At 34.9% G+C, this 22,355-nt stretch overlaps 2 protein-coding genes and 1 long non-coding RNA gene across 4 annotated transcripts in view; 2 read left to right on the top strand and 1 right to left on the bottom strand.

Annotated features, from left to right (window-relative positions):
- Positions 1 to 30: 30 nt before the first annotated feature.
- slc37a4a (solute carrier family 37 member 4a) overlaps positions 31 to 22,355 on the bottom strand; it is a 22,761-nt gene continuing 436 nt past the window's right edge. Inside the window, exons 2-9 of one of the 2 annotated variants that reach the window (XM_087282666.1) lie at positions 19,833 to 19,982; positions 14,515 to 14,747; positions 11,072 to 11,315; positions 9,171 to 9,329; positions 4,424 to 4,509; positions 4,118 to 4,231; positions 3,511 to 3,649; positions 31 to 741 (exon numbers count right to left, since the gene is read on the bottom strand). In XM_087282666.1, the coding sequence (XP_087138792.1) occupies positions 575 to 741; positions 3,511 to 3,649; positions 4,118 to 4,231; positions 4,424 to 4,509; positions 9,171 to 9,329; positions 11,072 to 11,315; positions 14,515 to 14,747; positions 19,833 to 19,982 (1,292 nt within the window). In that variant the 3' untranslated portion in view covers positions 31 to 574. 2 annotated transcript variants of the gene reach the window in all.
- Positions 10,396 to 14,614, top strand: LOC147840500 (uncharacterized). The gene is made up of 3 exons (XR_015509076.1): positions 10,396 to 11,602; positions 13,127 to 13,206; positions 13,397 to 14,614. It is a non-coding gene; the product is annotated as an uncharacterized LOC147840500 (long non-coding RNA).
- LOC147840499 (potassium channel subfamily K member 13-like) overlaps positions 22,012 to 22,355 on the top strand; it is an 11,682-nt gene continuing 11,338 nt past the window's right edge. Inside the window, exons 1-2 of the mRNA XM_087283717.1 lie at positions 22,012 to 22,203; positions 22,282 to 22,355. The exon at positions 22,282 to 22,355 is cut by the window's right edge and continues 522 nt beyond it. The gene's annotated coding sequence lies outside the window, so the exon portion shown is untranslated. The remainder of the gene's footprint in view (positions 22,204 to 22,281) is intronic.

Below are 22,355 nucleotides of genomic sequence, written 5' to 3'. Positions count from 1 at the left end.
TTTCAGTTAAAAAGAGGTCAAACAAAGATGTCAGGAAAATCTTTCCTTTTTTAATTTATTACATTGTGTTATTAAACATTCATGTGATAACATTCTTATGTCACATATTTCATATTTTAATACAATAGAGGTAGGACCAGTTAAAGCTTTGAAAGGCATAAAGAAATGCACGCTATTCTTAAATGGCTTTAACCTGCCTTAATGAACTACTTATATACAGTCAAAAATGCTGCTCGTTTAAACTACTTATTTAAAGTGAGTTCAAACAACAAAACTCTTAAGTTTCTTCTGGGAAAACTTAAATGTTTTATGTTCAATCCACTTAAATTTGGTAAAATTATCTATTTGTGTTGAGTCTGTAATCTGTTTTTTAAAACGAGCAGAATAAATAACATGATGTGCTTCTGAAAGTGACACAACATGATATCCCAATTTGTACGTTTGTAAAAATAAAGTGTGAAATCTTGATAATAGACATTCATTCTATAAACAAAAAAGCGCTTTTCCACACTTTCAAAACATGCCCTTTATTCTTAGAAACTAGTTCAAATATATTTAAATAACACTATAATGTCTAGTCTGCCTTCTTGGGAATGCTTCCCATCTTGGTGCGTATATTTCGGAGCAGGAAGTATCCAACTGTTGTGACCATGCAGGCTATCTCTGCTACCCAGAATGCTGTATTCCAGCCGTGGTGTTTAGCAACGGTTCCGAATGGCAAGCCTGACAGAAAACCACCAACTGTTGGGAAAACAAATACAAAAAAGCATTAGTATTCTTTGAGATGGACAACAGGGGTCCGTTCTTTGTACCTTGCTTAAATAATCAAAGATGATTTGACAGATCCTGGATCTTATAATCTTGATAACCGATCTCTGGCTAATTTGGTTCTTTAAACAAGTTTGTGAATCCGATTACATGTCTGGCTGAAGACACAGCAGTGAATTACAACATCGGATTAATATTCAATTATCATGTGAGCAAAATTATATAAGATTCGTGGTAAAATATGATGCGCAATAACCTTCCACATTTGTTGTGAGCTGCAGATTATACTCTGTCAGGTGTTAAGAGTATTTAGCATTTAGTATTAGATTTTCTGGTGACACTTTATAATAACTACACACTATAAATCATTTATTAAACATTAGCAAATAGTGAATTAATTATCTGTAAAGCATTACCTCTACATTAATAAGCGTTAGTAAGCAGTTTGTAACTGCAGCTACAAATGCTCTATTCTTGACTTACAAACATATTTAAAATGTGCTTAATAATTGTATACTTAATGATTTATTTTTCATTACTAAATTAAGTATCGCATTATTTACAAACCATTTGTATTTAAGAGTAATTGAGGGTTTTTTGGATCATTCAGAATAAGTTAGTAAATGATTGATAAACTATTGAAATCAACATTTATATGTCTTATTATTCAACCATATATTAATGGTTACTATGCATGTTAATATGCTTTATTAACTCAACTTCAACCAGTTTTGTGACCTAATCTAAAGTGAGGACTATTCATGCTTATATCCCTTATAAATGACAAATAAAGGCTCAGTTAAATTCTAAACAGGAATGACATTATTCATTCCTATTCATTTAAAGATACAAAAATGAAACTGTAATTCAAATGAAAAATAAATCTTTGCAACCTGATCTAAAATAAAATCACTGTAGAGTTTAAACATTGCATCCTATTATATTGTTGTTTTATCCAGTTTTATGTCGTGTTTTGCCACTCTTTTGGCTGTTTAACCTTTATGTTTAAACTTTACATTAATTTCACTTTTTAGATAATTATGCAATGATTATTGTTCATTTGATTCTGAGCCTTTAATTGTCATTTATAAGGGATTTATAAAGCATAAATAGTCCTCACTTTAGATTAGGTCACAAAAATTGCATGAAGTTGACTTAATAAAGCATTTACTAACATATAACTATTAATATATGCCTGAATAATAAGACATAAAAAATTTGATTTCAATAGTTTATAAATCATTTACTATCTCATTCTGAATGATCCAAAAATCCCTCAACTACTCTTAAATACAACTGGTTTGTAGATAATGCGATACTTAATTTAGTAATGAAAAACAAATCATTAACTAAGTATGAAAATACAATTATTAAGCACATTATATAGGTGCTAATAAGTCAAGAATACAGCATTTGTAGCTGCAGTTATAAACTGCTCACTAACGCTTATTAATGTAGAGTTAATGCTTAACAGATAATGATATCCCTATTAGCTAATGCTTAATAAATGATTTATAGTGTGTAGTTATTATAAATTGTTACCAGTGTTTCCTTTAATCAAGCAAAATAATCTGCAAATGGGGTAAGCAAAATAATCTTGTTTTTCGATTTGTGATAAGATTATTTTGCTGATTATTATTTCATTCTTCAAAATCTCATCAGAGAGCTGTTGTCATAGCAACAGTTCTGGTAGCTCATACCTGCTCTGTAGCAGGCTTATTTCATACAGGATTTTGCAAATGTAATACTGGAAGTATGTACTGAATGCTACATTTTCTTACAGTAGTAGTTGTATACAGTTGGGAAAATAGTATATATATATATATATATATATATATATATATATATATATATATATATATATAAAATATATATATATATATATATATATATATATATATATATATATATATATATATATATATATATATAAATATATAACAGTTAAATTAATAGCCCTGTTTATTTTTCCCCCCAATTTTTGTTTAACTGAGAGAAGATTTTTTTCAACACATTTCTATTCATAATAGTTTTCATAATAGTTTTCATTTCTGATAATTTTATTTTTATTTTAGATTTATTTTATCTTTGCCATGATGAAAGTATAATAGTATAATAAATAATAGTATAATGAAGAAATATATTTTGTTAGATATTTTAAAAATACTTCTATACAGCTTAAAGTGACATTTAAAGGCTTATATATATATATATATATATATATATATATATATATATATATATATATATATATATATATATATATATATTTATTTATTTACCAAGATCATTTAAATGTGAATCTAAAACATTGCAAATAAAAACAAAAAAAAATGATTTGTTTAATAAATAGATGCTTTCTATTCTACATGTTAAAAATGACAAAACACTAAAACCACGTTTTAGCGTTTACCATGTAACTGTGGACTATTTGGGAAACCCTGTGTGCCTTTAATCTTTTAAACAGCAACAACAACAAAAAAATTATGTATTTTAAGAGATGCATCATGGATAAATATACAAGCTTTAAACAAATATTACATTTAATATTTATAGGCTTATAATTTATTATAATTTATTAGCAGAGAAGTTGTCTGCCGCTTTAGAAATATCACTTCTGTATTTGAGCTGTGAAATTTACTGCATTCGAATCCAATGGATTTGTTCTGTAATAGGAATTGACAATGAGCATGTGTGCCAGGGCCAAAAAGCAACAGTACAATAATCTGAAAGAATGATTACCATTTGCCATCAGTGCGACAATGGCGTGAGAAGTCCCGCAGTAGTTTGATGGAGCGCTTTCATTCGCAAGAACTCCAAACAAGGCAATCGGTCCATAGGAGGAAAAGCCAAAAGCAGCACCCAACAAGAGAATCCAGACCTGTGTGTGGGAGGAAAAACACCTCATGAAGACCTTTCTTTCTTGCACTGAGATTCTTCGGTTAACAGTAAGTTTGGATGGGTTTGTTTGTTCTGTAGTGTTAGTCAAAGATAGGTACAATTCGTTTAGTTATTTTGGCACACAAAAATTTTCTCGAAGTCACGTCAATTGTTTTGATGTTGATACTTTGGGTTATTTTCTCAGGACCGTTGATGTCTGTGAAGGATGAGAGAGCTCTTAGGTTTCATCCAAAATATCTTCATTTGAGTTCTGAGGATGAACGAAGATATTAAGGGTTTGGAATGACATGACGGTGAGTGATTAATAACAGAATTTCCTTTGTTTTTTGGTGAACTAACCCTTTAAGGAGAGGGACATTCTTAGTCTAGGAGCATGTGATTGAACCAAAATCAGTGCAGTGCAGGATGAGTCAGTTTTGTTCAGCTGTAATTATGTAAGTGAGCTTACGTTTGAGCTGTGTGCCGTGACAGTTGTGCGGAAGAGGTACATGGACACACACATCCCAGCCATCATGGAGAGCAAGAGCCCATGCCGAGGGTTACCATACAATCGCAAACCATGCTGAATCACAAAAGAGGAGCAAAACAACACGCTTAATGCACAAACACGACTGTTTAAAACTTTGCATCAGTTAACTTTTTAGAATTAATGCTTTATTCAGCAAACATGCACTATTTAAATAGTAATTTAACACAAATATGCAGCTGTGGGGAGTAGGAGAGAACATTGTGTCTATTGGTGGTTTAAAGTCACCTTTGCCACGGCTCTGTCTGACAGGAATCCAGCCGCTAAACTACCCAGCAGTCCTCCGATTTCAAGGGCACTCATGAAGGAACTGCCTGTGAAAATGAGCAGCATTGCACGTTATTTTATCATTTAAAACCACAGACTTTTTTATTTGTGAGAATTTAGGAGAGTAGACTTTCTATTCTATTTCTACATGTATACCTGTACTTCTTTTCTGAATTGACATCTCTATAATTAATTTATGAAAATGTACTGCAACAGTTCACCAATACAGTTTTTTTTACTACTGCAAGCCACAAATTCAAATTTGTGAGTTTATTTTTTCCAACTTCCTCAGAATTCCAATTTTCTCAAAATCGTAAATTATAATAACGTCATAGCTTAGATTATGAGATTGCAATTTTCATGTTATTGAACGAGCGATGTGAATTTATGAAAAAAGTCTAAATTATTTGGTGTAAACTCTAAGCAGCAGTGCCCAAACGTTTTCTTACGAAAGGCCAAAAACCAACCTTCATTGAGATCTGTGGGCCAGAGCATAATTTTTTTCAACGCGTTAAATATTTCAAATTAATTAGAAATATTTAACGCGTTAAAAAAATTTACGCAGTTGCATTTTTTTTTTTTCTGTTTTGGTCAACGTGTGTTCAACATGCAATGAAATATACATAAGATCAAAGAAGCACTTTTTGAAGGCAAATTTCAGTATAAAACAATTAGTGTCGCATTACCAGGCTATCCAGCGTTTCCTCCAGTTTCATGCAATTTCGGGTGTTTCATTTTTAACTTTCGACTTCTGTTTTAATGTTTAATGTTGATACCGCATGGCGAACAGAAAGAAAAATTGCCGCAATTCGTGACTCGGTGGTCCTTTAAGGTAATCAAAAATCGCTGCTTACATGGTAGACTCTTAATAAGAGTATTATCTTAATCACATTAAAATCAGAGTATTGGTGTCCATGAAAATGTACTCAAAAAGTGCCAGAAGAAGTCGCGAGCTGTCAAAGACAATGCATTCTTCTGCCTTTCAGCATGCACCCTCCAATGTTTCAGTAAGTTTGACGTGTTTCCCACTTGAACCCAACTTTTGTAAAGCGTATGCTTCACCTTGTTGTGTCAGAATCCTTGTGAAATACAGCCATACTTTAGAACGCTTAGTTTAAGCAAATTTGGTGAACGCGATACAACTTTACAATGAGTACAATTGTTTGTATTTAATACATTATTATTATTATAATTTTCCATATTTGCAATGCCTGTATTTTGGCATTTTTTGCAGTCCACTTAGAATCCAACATAGACATAGTTTTTTTTTTACATTTGAATAGCCAAAATTACAGGTTTCAGTCTTTAAATGTGATTAATCTCGATTAATTTTCAATAAAAAGAGTAATTAATTAGTTAATTTTTTAATCGATTGACAGTACTAGTATAGGTAGCTCAAACCTGCTCTGTAGCAGACTTATTTCATACAGGATTTTGCAGATGTAATACTGGAAGTATGTACTGAATGCTACATTTTCTTACAGTAGTTGTTGTATACAGTTGGGAAAATAGTGTGTTTATATATATAATTTCTGTTTAATGGAAAGAAGTTTTTTTCGACACAATTACTCATTTCTAATAACTGATTTATTATCAGTTTTATTATTATAAATTATATTTTACAAGATCTTATTTAACATACTTCTATACAGCTTACAGTGATATTTAAAGGCTTAACTAGATTAATTAGGTTAACTAGCCAGGTTAAGGTAATTAGGCAAGTTATTGTATAATGATGGTTTGTTCTGTAGACTATCAAAAAAATTGCTTAAGGGGCTAATAATTTTGACCTTAAAATGGACCTTAAAATTACGCTGTGAAAATGTCCCTGCTTAGTTAAACATAATTTGGGAAATATTTAAAAAAGAAAACAAAATTCACAGGGGGGGCTAATAATTCTATAATATATATTATAGGTGGGCATAGATTCATTTTTTTAATCTAGATTAATCTCACTGTAATCTTGGAATTAATCTAGATTAAAATGACTTGATTCGATTTGAATTCTGCTGAAGGCATTCAGAACATGTGTGCCACCAAAATAACGACTAAATAAAAGTCTTTGAGTACAGGTTTCTCAAGCCAAGTGGCACATTAGACCAAGGGCTCATCTCTGGTTTCCAAAATGCATCACAAAGTGCTTGAGAAACTGTTCTACTATGATAATTGGTGATGAAAATAAATTATGTTTAATAAGATGTACTTTGATGTGTGTTTACTAACTGTTCATTCAGTTAAACATGAATTTTAAACTGTAGGCCTACATAAGCTCGTAACAGCAATTTTTGATCACCTTAATCCGACTAAAGGCATAAATGCACTAAACAGAAACGGAATTAAGAAGTAAAGTATGCAGATATTAGTGGCATTATTAAAGTAAACACCGCAATCAAACAATTACCATCATGTATGACTTTTCGCTATATTTTCCAAAAATATCCACACACGCGGCTGTCAGTAAAGTACTTCACACATATACATATCGTAAAATGTGGAAGATTTTTTCTTTCCATGTGGTGTGCGTTATTAAATTCCTTAACACTCCTTATTTGTGGCTAATACCCCAGTTTGTCACGGGGCATGAATGAAATGTTCATAAGTGAATAAAAAAACTGCCAAACTGCAAATAAAGTCACACAAAATTACAGAAAACTCTTGCATGAAAGAACTTCATGTAAACACCTTAATTATATTATTGTCTATTAAGGCAAATAACTAGATTCCAGATGTTCATGATAGTAAGATGTGGATCTAACATTAATCAGATTCACTCTAGTGAACTGCATCCATGTTAGTGCGTCACGTTTGATGTGGTAATTTCACAGCAACAATACACACAGGTTCGAAAACTCATTCTCATCTGTGCTAAAAAAGCAAGGTGAAAGTCATCATTGCTTGCGTAGAATAGACCCAGCTCTTAACCCAACTTTGAGAATAGATTACTGGCGATTACAGTAAAAACAAAAAATTTTTACAATGGAGTTCAATGACGAATACACAAGTCAAGCTTTGCATTGATTGGCTCATGTTTTTTGCATTGTACTCCATCTGTCGAGAGACAGTATTTAAAAAAAAAAAGTGATTTATTTACAACGTTTAATTGAAACATTTAATTTCAGTTTCCTTTTTTCAACATCAAAACAAAGAAACAAAAAAGATTGTTAAATTTAAAATGACGATCTCCGTTAAAGGTATTCTCCCCAACGTTGACCAACATTCTCCTTCTCTTCTCAGATGAGATGGTGGGCTAAATAAAAGCTTACCATGGGTCAACTTTGGCCCGTGTGCCCTAGTTTGGGCATCTCTGCTTTAAGCTATCTCATGCCAATTTGTAACTTTTTGATTTGGTGACTAATTTGTTACAGTTTGTACAATCTCATTTATACAATTTAGCACAATTTTCTCAATGACGGTTAGGTTTAGGGGTGGGGTTTGGTGCCACGCCTCCTTTTAAAAATCGTACAATTTCAAAATTTGTATGAATTCGAATGAATTAGCCACTAAACTACCATAAAATAGTTGCATTTACATTTGAGATCAGGCTGTAAACTCACAAGTGAAAGTATATAAATTTATTCTGACTTATTCCTGAAATGTACTGTATCTTACATCTCACTTTCAATACTTCACCGTAAACTTGATTTCGCTACAAAAACCAATGAGCTATTGCAACATTTTACAAGAAAATTGTAGTTTAGTTTTCACAATTTCAAAACTTTTACATGCTTGCATGTACATTCATTCATTCACTTTCTTTTCGGCTTAGTCCCTTTATTAATCCGGGGTCGCCACAGCGGAATGAACCGCCAACTTATCCAGCATATATTTTACGCAGCGGATGCCCTACCAGCCGCAACCTATCTCTGGAAAACATCCATACACACTCATTCACACACATACACTACGGACAATTTAGCCAACCCAATTCACGTGTACCGCATGTCTTTGAACTGTGGGGGAAACCGGAGCACCCGGAGCTTGCATGTACATCTTGGAAGTATTTTTTTGTAATTATTTTTGGATAATGAACAAATCTAGACCAATTTTGATGTAATTGTGATGCATTACCTACTAAAACAGGATATTCAATGGCTAATGACCAATTTTAGACCAAATTTAGACCAATTTTGTTTTTAAATCCTAACTGTGATGCATTTACTACTGAAACAGGATATGTAGTGGATAATGACCAATTTTAGACTAATTTCGATCTTTATATCCTAATTGGGATGCATTTCCAACCAAAAAAGGATATTCAACAGATAGTGACCATTTTTAGACCAATTTCAACAGTAAATCCTAATTGTGATGCATTTCCTACTAAAACAAAATATTTAATGGACAATGACCAATTTTAGGCCAATTTTAAATTTTAATTGTGATGCATTCCAACAAAAAAAGCATATTCAACGAATCATGACCAATTTTCAACCAGATTTGATTTAAATCCTAATTGTGATGCATTTCCAACTAAAAAGGATATTCAAATGGTCTAAAATATTAACCTATTTTAGACCAATTTTAATTTTAAACCCTAATTGTGATGCATTTCCTACTAAGAGTTTTCTGCCATATAATAAAACAATTCACTTTTGTTTTCAGAACTTGAAGTTTACTACCATCTTATATTGCCTTTTTTTTGTTTCATTTCATGGCAGAAACAAGCTTTTACAAACCACCAAAACGCAAAAACATCAACACACATTACCCATTAGAGCCGACTGCCCCTTATCCTGGATCAGAAAAAGTTGCCCCCAGTCTGTGTAGGCAGTCTTCACACCAAACACCACCAGGTACCCCAGCGACATCAGCCATAGATATGGAGAAAAGATGAACTCTTTGAAGGTGCTTTCATTTTTGCTGGAGCCTGAAATCAGAGGTAAATGCCAAATGGATCAAATGTACAACTGCTTTTGGGAGTTCATTAGTTCAATGAAAGTGACCTTCGACAGAAAAAAAAAAAACCTTGAATCAACACACACACCTTTGTACTGTGTTTAGGTCCAATGGTTCATTCTTCAAAGAACAAATGAATGGAACCTTTTATCTTATGCAGACTTTGACAATGTCATAGAACAGTAATGACATATATAAACCAAGTCAAAGCAAACACCAATAGCTGAGGGTGACCAATTGTGATTTTTAAATCCTAATTACGATGCATTTCCTACTAAAACAGCATATTCAATGGACATTGACCGACTTTAGACCAATTTCTACTTTAAGTCCTAATTATGATGTATTTTCTATTAAAACAGCATATTCAATGGACAATGAGCAATTTTAGACCAATTTCGATTTTAAATCCTGATTGTGATGCATTTCCAACTAAAGCAGGATATTCAACAGATAAAGACCAATTTTAGTCCTATTTCAATTTTAAATTCTAATTGTGATGCATTTCAAACTAAAACAGGATATTTAGCGAATAATGACCCATTTTATACCAATTTTGATTTTAAATCTTATTTGGGATGCATTTCCTACTAAAACAGGATATTCATTGGATAATGACCAATTTTAGACCAATTTCGATTTTAAATGCTAATTGCAATGCATTTCCTACTAAAACTGCATATTCCATGGATAATTACTAGTTTTAGACTAATTTCAATTTTAAATCTTAATTGTGATGCATTTTAAACTAAAACAGGGTATCCTAATTGTGATGTGTGTCATACTAAAGCAGGATATTCAACAGATTATGACCAATTTTAGACCAATTTCGAATTAAAATTTTAATTGTGATGCATTTCCCACTAAAACAGGATATTTACAGATAATGACCATTTTGAGACCAATTTCGATTTTAAATCCTAATTGTAATGCATTTCCTATTAAAACAGCATATTAAATAGATAATGACAAATTTTTGACCAATTTCGATTTTAAATCCAATTTGTGATGCATTTTCTACTAAAACAGGATATTTAGCGAATAATGACCAATTTTAGATCAATTTCGATTATTAAATCCCAATTGTGATGCATTTCCAACCAAAAAAAAGGATATTCAACAGATAATGACCATTTTTAGACCAATTTCGATTTTAAATCCTAATTGTGATGCATTTCCAACTAAAACAGGATATTTGATGGATAATGACCAATTTTAGACCAATTTCGATTTTAAAATCTAATTGTGATGCATTTACCACTAAAACAGCATATTCAACGGATAAGGACCAATTTTCGACCAATTTTGATTTTAAATCCAAATTGTGGTGAGTTTCCAACTAAAACAGGATATTTAGCAGATACTGACCAATTTTAGACCAATTTCGATTTTTATATCCTAATTGTGATGCATTTCCAACCAAAAAAAGATATTCAACAGATAATGGCCATTTTTAGACCAATTTCAACAGTAAATCCTAATTGTGATGCATTTCCTACTAAAACAAGATATTTGATAGATAATGGTCAATTTTATACTAATTTCGATTTTAAATCCTAATTGGGATGCATTTCCTTCTAAAACAGGATATTTGATGAATAATGACCAATTTTAGACCCATTTTGATATTAAATCCTTATTGTGATACATTTCCTACTAAAACAGGACATTCAACAGAACAGCTGCATGCATACAGTATTGTGAGTTCTCTACCTCCTTTGCCTTTCTTGGCTCCAGCTTCAATATTTGGCAGGCCAACTTCACTGGGCTCATTTCGGATAATGATCAGACAGAAGATTGACGTGACCATGCAGGTCAAGCCAGAGATGGACAGCGTGGACCTCCAGCTGTAGCTTTGAGCCATCAGAGTTGCAATTATGGGTCCGAGACCTCCAGCCAGATTCATACTGCAGGACAGCACTGCCCACCAGGTGCCAAATTGAGATGGTTCGAACCACTGTTTAAACAAATGAATCAATTTATTACGAATGTAAAACGACTGAAAAGCGATCATGTGAGTACACTACCTGACAAAGTCTTGTCGCCTATCCAAGTTTTAGGAACAACAAATAATAACTTGACTTCTAGTAGATCATTTAGTATCAGAAGTGGCTTATATGAAAGGCAAAGGCCTCTAGATTACGCTTATTTCACCAAAATAAAATATGATCATGCCTTGACTTAATTAATTAGGGCAGTAAGGTCTGACTTTACTTAGACAAAAGTCTTGTCTTGGCAAAGAAAGCGTTCTTGCAGGACTCCCAGAGTTCATCAGAATTATTTGGTTTCATCTTTAATGCCTCCCCCTCCATCTTACCCAAGACATGCTCAATAATGTTCATGCCTGCTGACTGGGCTGGCCATTCCTGGAGCACCTTGACCTTCTTTGCTTTGAAGTATTTGAAGGAGAGCTATCCCACTGGAGAATGTGCCCTTTCCTGTGGTTTGTAATGTAATGGGCAGCACAAATGCCTTGATACCTCAGGCTGTTGTTCTTTCCATCCATTTTGGAGATCTCTAGCATGCCCCCATACTGAATGTAACCCCAAACCATGATTTTACCTTCACCAAACTTGACTGATTTCTCTGAGAATCTTGGGTTCATGCAGGTTCTAATAGGTCTTCTGCAGTATTTATGAGGATTAGGATGCAGTTTAACAGATGATTCATCAAAAAATCGACCTTTTGCCACCTTTCCAAATGATCAACGAGAAGTCAAGTTATTATTTGTTGCTCTTACAACTGGGATTGACGACAAAATAGTCAAGTAATGTAAAGGTCCAGCGTGCCCTATACTGACACAGAGAAGAAGAAACTGTTGAATAAAGTTGTTATTTTTGTTTTATATGCACATAAAAAAGTATTCTCATAGTTTTATAATATAAAAATATCGTTCATTTCATGAATTTCAAATTTTTTTTGGAACCAACACTTTAAATTCCATGTGAAACCTAAAATTGTTTATTTTGCTAGCACACATTGATATTCATTAGGAGAACAAATAATCTGGTCAAGTCAATTCACTGAAAAAGAAAAGTTTGTTTTTGTTAATCTTCAATCAAAGTCTGATCATTTGCTTCCATGTTTGGAGTGGTGGTCCTTCTCTATTTACGTCAGTTTTATGGCTTCAGCCATAATATTCTTAGCCATGCCCATTTTACAATTAATTTGCTCCGTTCTGTACGAGACTTTTGGTTCGGTGCGCATTGCAAACCGAACGATTCAGGCTAAAATCTAAAATGATAAAAGAAAATAGTACAAAAAAAGCCCACTGATCGGCAGATCGGACATTGTGTGGTACAGTTGTAAGTACCTCCTGTTCCATGGCGAAGCACTGCAGTTTATCAGGCCACCTTGCACACGCCCTTCGCCAAAAAGTCTAGGGGCCCTATCATACACCCAGCGCAATGTGACGCAAGGCGCGGAGCAATACTTGTTTGCTAGTTTCAGCTTGGCGCAAGAGTCATTTTGAGACGTTGCGCCACGCTGTTTAATTAGTAAATGCATTAGCGCTCATATGTGCACCCATAGGCGTTCTGGTCTAAAAAGGAAGGCGTTCTGAGGCGCACTCCCGGTGCGTTGCTATTTTGAGAAACTAAAATAGATGTTTCATTAGACCAAAACAAACCCGGTCTAAACTCCGGCGCAGAGTTGCGCCTCGCTTACACACTGCTTAATACGCACAAGAGAGCAATAGCCAAATATCTTTACATATGAAAAAAATTAAATATTAAGGATGTATATAGGATATAATAAGAATAGATATAGGATATAAATATAAAGGATTAAAATATTACAAAACATATTATTTTCTAGCCTACATAAATATGAAAAATCACTGCTTTTATGTCTTCTTCATCTCAGGAGGCTTTTTCAGTTCATTCACAACAATTTGCTTTTGTATAATGTTATTATTATTAGCAGTATTGTTTATTATATCCATATTTATTTTTTTTTATTATAAACAAGCTTAGATTTGTCCACCTGTCAGGTTTTAGACCATATAGGGCACAGCAAGTGTTTTAGGATATAACTCAGGTTTTTGAACACACTGCGTTATTGTTGTTCATTTATTCGTTTGCTGGAAATTAGAACTGAATTTGCCTAACAAACGCAATTAATTATTTATAGACTAATTGATGTCTGTGCGTTAAGGTTTCCCTATCCAAGAGCGAAAGTAATAGTAATCCATTATCTCATTCTCACGCAGTAGATGCTCTGTTTAACAGTTTTCTGTTAAAAAAACTGTTAACTGTTTGTTAGTGAAATGCTCAGTTTTTTCACTTAGACTTACTTTGCATCCTGTAAATAGTGAATGCGCTCTTGGCGCGACGCAGCTGGCTCTTAATGGGGGAATTCTCAAAACACACCTATAACTCATTAAGAAAATAAACTCAACCATTTTAGACCATGCGCCACGGTGCAAAGCAGATTTTCCTGTCTGTAAATTAGCAAAAATGCGTTCTGACACGCCCTGAAAGCGTTTGCACCCTGCGTTTTGCGCTCTGCGCATGGACCGTCAAAATAGAGCCCTAGATCTTCACAATATATCACCACTAGAGCTTTAGATAACGCCACCCAAATTTGGTGCTGATACGATGAAATTTGTTGGAGTTGTTTGTTACACTGTAAAACATGTCATTTCCTGTTGCCAGCAGGTGGCGCTATAACTGTATCTGGATTTTGGCATGTAAACGTGTTCAGGTCAGGACTTTTATCAAATGTGTGAATTTTGAGGCAGGTCGGGCAGTGCATGCCTAAGTTACCACTGAGACGTTTTGTACGAAAACTAGATCTCCACAATTTTTGCGTGTGCGTGAATTGTAGCTCAGGGGCTAGTCCGTCAATTGTGCATAGGTGGCGCTGTCGAGTCATTTTGCCACGACCACTTCCAAAACCTATAACAAACATGAATTTTCTCTACTTCCGGGGCGTGTGCAAAGTTTTGTGAGTTTTGGAGCATGTTTAGACCCTCAAAATTGTGATTCATTCCGAAAAAGAAGAAGAAGCGGAAGAATAATAATAAACGGAGCAATTCCAATAGGGCATACACACCGTTTCGGTGCTTCGGTCTCTAAAAATCAAATTTCAAAGAAGTTAACGGAAACTTTAAGAGTGTATTTCTATGCACGTCAAGGATCAATCCCATACTGTACCTTACGTAGCACTTTTGCACAAGGTGGCCATCCTAGACCTTGACCTAGTCCATTAAGAAACCACAGGCCTGAGAAGACAGCCACCGAAGACGACTGAGAGAAAATGACATTAATGCCGCCGACTGTAAACAGCCCAATAGAGAAGAGCCATCGTGCGCTCATCTGATCAGACAGCACACCGCTTATGAACTTGCTGATGGCGTAGGCCAGAGATTGACTGCTGGTGATGAGACCTGCAGCACACAAAGATGAAACAAACACTGATTAGTCTTCAGTATAGAGAGTGACTCCTATTTAGAATCGGTCAACAATATGTGGGCTTGAAAAGATGAGACAAAAGAACAGTTCTTCAGGCATTATTGCACTTAAAAGACTTTGCTGATAAGAGAAACTCAATCGTTGTGTTTATAAAGTAGATCCAGGCAATACACCAAACCCCTGCTATGTTTGTAGCTACCTATTTTATGCACATTTTGGAATAATGTATAAAAACCCTTAATAGAAATATCAAGACGCACATTCAATTTTGAAAATGCATATAAAAAAGGCGAGCACACATTATTTTTGTTTATGGGAAATAGATGTTACCAATGGCGAAGCAGTGGCGCAGTAGGTAGTGCTGTCGCCTGACAGCAAGAAGGTCGCTGGGTCGCTGGTTCGAGCCTCGGCTCAGTTGGCGTTTCTGTGTGGAGTTTGCATGTTCTCCCTGCGTTCACGTGGATTTCCTCCGGGTGCTCCGGTTTCCCCCACATTCCAAAAACATGCGGTACAGGTGAATTGGGTAGGCTAAATTGTCCGTAGTGTATGAGTGTGTGTGTGAATGTCTGTGTGGATGTTTCCTAGGGATGGGTTGCGGCTTGAAGGGCATCCTCTGCGTTTAAACTTGCTGGATAAGTTGGCGGTTCATTCCGCTGTGGCAAACCCGGATAAATAAAGGGACTAAGCTGACAAGATAATGAATCATTAAATGAAAGAGGTTACCAATATTTGTGTAAGATTCTTCTTGTGGCATGCAAAAAGACTATAACAAGGAACTGGCTTAAAGACTCAACGTTTAAACGGTAGCAGTGGTTTGAGACAATTGAAGATATTTAGGTACTGGGAAAACTGCCATGTTGAGAAAGAAAACGGATATTATCAGGAAGGGACAGGAACAATGGTTGATATATAGAGAATATAAAGACATCCCCATTTAGGTGAACTGTAATAGGAAGAGATTTAGCGATCTTATGCATTTGGCTTTTTATTTATTTAGTACTTATTTAACAAGCAAGTTTGTGTGGTTACAAATAGGTAATTATATATGGGCATATTTATATATGTATATGTATGTAGTTATATATGTTAGCATGTTTTTGTTCTTTTAAGTTATTGATCTTTATTGTAAAAAAATAAATAAAATAAAGTAAAAAAAAAAAAAAAAAACATAAAAAAGCTGAGTAGGAGAAACATTTTATCCGATAAATAGAACATGCACAAACTATGCTGGGAAAAAATTTGATTAACCGTATAAATTCCAGCATGCCTATCAAAAGTAATGTAATTTTTTTTTAACAGATCATGGGATGATAAAAACATGCACAATAGGATGACATCAATAGACAAAATTGCCTTTAAAGTTGTACATATTATGTTATGCTAGTTGAATATTTTAAGTTTAGATCCCCATGGTAGAAAATGTACAACATGACTTCAAGGAACATGATGTTTACTTAATATTTGAATAACTATTGACATTAAAAAACCATTGTCCATATATGACGTGTGCTAAGATCACACAGGTGAGTGGGCTTGACAAACCAACTGTAGAAACACTCTTCATTCATTCATTCTTTCATTCATTTTCCTTCGGATTAGTTTCTGATTTATTAGAGGTTGCCACAGTGGAACGAAGCACCAACTATTTCTGCATATATTTTACGCAGCAGATGCCCATCCAGCTGCAACCCAGTACTGGGAAACGCCCAAACACTCTCGCATTTACACACCTATACTGCATGTCTGTGGACTGTGGAGAAAGCAGGAGCACCTGGAGGAAACCCATGCAAACACGAGGAGAACATGCAAACTCCACAAAGAATCTCTTGAAGCTGTGACGTTTTTGCTGTGAGGCAACAGTTTTTCCTTAATATAATTAGCATTTCTTGTGTGTATTGCCTCTTCTTGTTGAATCGCTAAATGCCTCCTTAAATTTAAATCGCTTTGGACATAAGCGTCTGCTAAATGATTAAATGTAAATAAATATGATAAACTTTGACCATACAATTAATGTATTTTGGCTACCGTAATTAGGCAATAAGTGAGGTAAGCAGTTGCTTAGGGCCCCGGAACAATGCCAAGAAGCCTGTATTAATCATATAGTTATTTTTTTTCTATCATATGTGATCAAATCCGTCTGTAACGTTTAAAATTTTAACCTTATTTCTTCTTTTCAAAATTGGGGGCCCCCATAAATAATTCCGCACTGCACATGCGCGTGTGTCGCAGACACTGCCAGTCTGTCAGCATATAATAGAACTGTGGTGGAGGCAAGAGTGCAATGTTGTGAACATTTGAGAGAAAAGTAGAATTAAGACAAACAATGAAATTAAGCTAGTTTCACTTTCCTCCTTTTAAGCCAAAATACCTGTCAGATGGTGAGCGCAGTGAGCTTGCTAAAAAATTGAGGAACGTTCAAATAAAAAAAAAAAAAACATGTCCTATTAAAAAAGTAGCCTAACGGCCACTGATTTACAAACAGCAATTATTCAGTTCATATAAAAAAATGGTGATAATATTAGTCTGATTGATTGTCAATTAAATTAGTTTAAATGCTTTTTTAATTAATATTAAAATCTAAACACAAAGATGATTAATTAACTATGCATAGTTTGCTAACTTATTTTTCTTTTCATTTGTGAATTTATTGCATTTAATTGTACATCAAGAAGATGAAAGTTCCTTTAAATATTAAAATATACAAAATATACTTTAAATCAGGGGTTCTCAACTGGTTTGGCCATGGGACCCACATTTTTACATGGTCATCAAGCCGCGACCCAAATTCTTAGGAAATATAATATATTTTCATTTTTCATTCATTCATTTTCTTGTCGGCTTAGTCCCTTTATTAATCCGGGGTCGCCACAGCGGAATGAACCACCAACTTATCCAGCAAGTTTTTACGCAGCGGATGCCCTTCCAGCCGCAACCCATCTCTGGGAAACATCCACACACACATTCACACACACTTATACACTACGGACAATTTAGCCAACCCAATTCACCTGTACCACATGTCTTTGGACTGTGGGGGAAACCGGAGCACCCGGAGGAAACCCACGCGAAGGCAGGGAGCACATGCAAACTCCACACAGAAACGCCAACTGAGCCGAGGCTCGAACCAGCGACCTTCTTGCTGTGAGGCGACAGCACCACTACTGTGCCACTGCCTCGCCCTAATATAATTTTAGGAATTATAATTCATTTGTATTTATTTGTTAACATACACAAGTAGTGACAGATAAATCATAAGGAAATCACCAAGACTTACAAATAAGCAATACTTTATCTCTGTCATTTAACAAAATGTATCAAATTATAGAATTATTACAGAGGAAAAACGTCAAATACAGTAAACAGAGGTTAGGGTAAGGAAAAGTTCAGTTACTATTAACTAAACTGAACTGTTAATAAAACGTAAACACTGATCCCGTTGAACAGAAAAAAAACAGCAAATTAAAGTAAAATGATTAAAATAATCATAACAATTTTTTTATTAATCACCAGTTATTTGCTCCTGCTATTGTGTGGGCTTTCTTGGCCTTTGCTACACGGTGAGCAGATGTTAGGCACTTTTGTGATGCCCTCAGCTATTGGAGTCGTCTTTGAAAATAGTCCACAGGTTTGTCCTTGCAACTGGGAGGTTTGGTTTTTAAATGTCGTTTTAATTTTAAGTTTTAAGCCTTTTTTGTCTGCAATATATGTAAATCCACGCTTTACATATTCAGGGTCGTACTTGCGCTTTGACATATTTGTTGCTATAATTAAATTAAATTTCACATGTCAAGCGGTACGGCTGTCGCGCGCATTTCAAAATAAAAGTCTAATATAAGTTAAAAATTAAACTTTTGTTGTTTTTTTGACAACACACTCTGCGACCCACTGAAAATGTTCCCGCCACCAGTTAAGAAACACTGCTTTAAATATATATTTTAACATGCATGTTGATTAACAAAAATGTACAAAACAACTCTACGGAAAGAAAAAAAAAGCAAACAGACTTTTGAGTTTCAATGCCAGCGCCCTGTAACTGGAATTGCTTAGGGCTCCTAAATCACTAATTCCCTGCAAAAGATACTAGTGTTTTTTTGATTAAAGATGAAAGGGTTTTCAAGCATTAAAAAAAGTAATGCAGCTTAATTATTTTCAAGTACATTTGAATGTGTTACATACCAGCCACTAAAATACCATTAATTTATCGAAGTGAAGTTTATTTATAAACAAATTTCGAGAGGATCACGTGCTTATGATTGTTCAAAGCTGTTCCAACTTTAGCTAATGACTAATTATCCTATCAGATGATCCTTAACTCGCTATAAATTACCAGACTCATCTCAATATCTTCGTCTTGAAGAAACCCCCCCACCCAACCCTACTTTCCCTCCTTTCAAACGGGCGACACGGTGGCCAGTGATTAGCGCTGTTGCCTCACAGCAAGAATACCCCTCGTTTAATTCCTTTCCAAACCAGGCGACATTTCTGTGTGGAGTTTTGCTCGTTCTCCCCGTGATCGCATGGGTTTTCCCCGGGTCCTCCGGTTTCCTCCCACAGTTCAAAAACAAGCACCCTAAAAAATTAATCCAAAATATTTTAGCCAAACTCTGAGTACACCTTCTCAGCATCCATATCTGACACTTAGCTACAATAAGCAGGAGGGGGAGTCATCAAGATCGACCTGAGCTCAAACTCCCTTCTCGCCTTGAAACGGGAGAGAGCCCAGGGCTCGAGGATCTTATAAGCTCAGGGCTCTCTCCCGGGACAGCACGCCAAACTAGCTTTATTATTAATCATCAGTTAAGTATGAACTCTTGAAACAGAAGATTATACGTCATAAAATCTTGCCTGCAAATTTAAAACAAGAATCATTTAGCAACATTATAAAAAACTTTATTTAGGATCACAAGGCATTTACACAGCTTACAACTGCCTCAATGCTCCTGAGTTTATCATCATTCACAAAAAATCTCTTTAATACGTCTGCACCAAGTTATAAAACATGAATGACCACATAACAAACAGGTAAGTCAAAGTACAGCCCGCTAGTGGCACATGCTCACCCAGATCATCCTTATCCAGCGTGATCTCCTGCATTACAGACGGCATCACGAAGGAGAACGTCTTCCTGTTGAAGTAATACAGCGTGTAGCCCACAAACATGGCCAGGAATATAGTCGCCCGGTAGTAGCCATATCCAGTCTTCGCCATGGCTAAAATAAGCAACAATGAAGGTGTTCTTTGTTAGCGGGTTAGCAGGAACATCTGAGGGCTCTGAACTCTTGCGTGCAGATCTGTAAAACATGAAGAGTTGGTGAGGTCAGGAAAAAGAGGGCTGTAATCAATGGCAGGGTTAATGGTCAACCTAGAAAAGATCTTTGGAGCGTCTCCGGCAAACAACTGCTTTCAAGAGACGCACTGTAACTAAGCTAACTAAAAACTAGCACAGCTATACTGTCAGCAGACCTGCTACAAACAAAACTTGAATGTTTTGTTTTGATTGTGGTCTTAAAGGGATAGTTTACCTAAAAAAAGCATCTCAAAACATACACCCTTTACTTGTTTCAAATCTTCATGGGTTTCTTCTGTTAAATACAAAAGAAGATATTTTGAAGAAAGCTGAAAACCTGTAACCATTGACCTCTATAGTAGCCTATTGTTTTTTCCTACTAAGGAAGTAAACGGTTACAGGACGTCAGATTTCTTTTAAAATATTTTGGGTGTAACAGGAGAAAGAAACTCATAAAGGTTTATAACCACTTGAGGATGACTTAATAATGGGTACATTTTCATTTTTGGGTGAACTAATCCTTTAAATTCATTTTGTGAATAGAGTTATTGAAGATTTGCTAGTCTGAGGAGATTAATGATTGACGTGGGGTTCTGCATGTGAGGTTTTATTTACAGGTTTGACCATTGGGGTGTTGTGCAAGAATCAGTGCTCTATGATTGTAATCTCTGTTTGGTGGGCAAGAACAAAATGTGCGACATAGTTTACGGTTGTTTATGTCACTGATATGGAGTTATGTCCTAGCATTTTAAGTATATGGAAGCTAATTTCTGACATAAATAATAAAAACATAAAGAGTTAAATTATGACATGACAAGGTTATAATTATAAACGTACAATGTCAAATTAAAGCAAAATCAAACATATGATTTTAAGAGACAAATTTCGGAAATTAAAATATAATATACACTATGAAATTGTGACACTAATTGTCATAATTCCTAATTATGACATACTTAAATCAAAATTACTACTTAAAAATTAAATCATGAAACGCGTAATTCCTAATTACGACAAATGAAATAATGAATTTAAATGCCAACATTTAGAAATACTAAACAAAAATAATAATAACATTTTTTAAAACTTGAGTTTTTAGTCCTAATTATGATATAAAAGTGTTAAATTACTAAATTGAAATTATGACATCATTCATTCATTTTCTTGTCGGCTTAGTCCCTTTATTAATCCGGGGTCGCCACAGCAGAATGAACCGCCAACTTATCCAGCACATTTGTATGCAACAGATGCCTTTTCAGCCGCAACCCATTTCTAGGAAACATCTACACACACACTCATTTACTACGGACAATTTAGCTTTACCAATTCACCTGTGCCGCATGTCTTTGGACTTTGGGGGGAAACCGGAGCACCTGGAGGAAACCCACACAAACGCAGGGAGAACATGCAAACTCCACACAGAAACGCCAACTGAGCCGAGGTTCAAACCAGCGACCCAGCGACCTTCTTGAGGCGACAGCACTACCTACTGCGCCACTGCATCCCCCATGATGACATCATCACTATGATAAAATTCAAACGACTTATAAAGTCAAAATGATCACTTAAAATGGGAATCCTATGAATATTAAGTAATTCATCATTTAATTGATGCATATTACCTAATAATTTAAAATTGTGTCTTAAATTAAATATAGTTTAAACTGTATTACAAGAATACTAAGTTAATTCATTCATTTTCTTTTTGGCTAGGTCCCTTTAATCTAGGGTCGCTACAACAAACCGCCGACTTATCCAGCATTTGTTTTATGCAGCAAATGTACGCTTCCAGCTGCAACCCATCTCTGGGAAACGTACACACTTATTCACCCTCATACACTACGGACAATTACGCCTATCCAATTCACATGTACAGCATGCCTTTGGACAATGGACTAACATGCAAACCTCACACAGAAACGCCAACTGATCCTGCCGAGGTTTGAACCAGCGACCTTCTTACTATGAGGTGACAGCACTACTACTATCATCTACTGCGCTACCGCGTCGCCCATATTAAGTTATAAGTCCATGCAGAAATGGGAAAATAGGGAAATCCATGTGAATAATAAATGTTAGGCGGTTCATTCCGCTGTGTAAACCCGTGATAAATTTGGGACTACGCTGAAGGAAATTAGGTATAAGTAATAAATGTTAACATGGCTTGCCAAAAACTTAAAATCAATCACGCTTCACTTCATTTAAATGTTTCTTTTATTCAGATCCACATTGTTGCTGACATATATGTTTTAATTGGCATATGCAGACCTGACCTGACTGGCACCATCCCTAATTC

This window comes from Danio rerio, chromosome 15, assembly GCF_052040795.2.
Source record: "Danio rerio strain M-AB ecotype USA chromosome 15, GRCz13ab, whole genome shotgun sequence".
NCBI classification, from domain to species: domain Eukaryota; kingdom Metazoa; phylum Chordata; class Actinopteri; order Cypriniformes; family Danionidae; genus Danio; species Danio rerio.
This window is presented reverse-complemented; position numbering and strand designations above follow the sequence as displayed.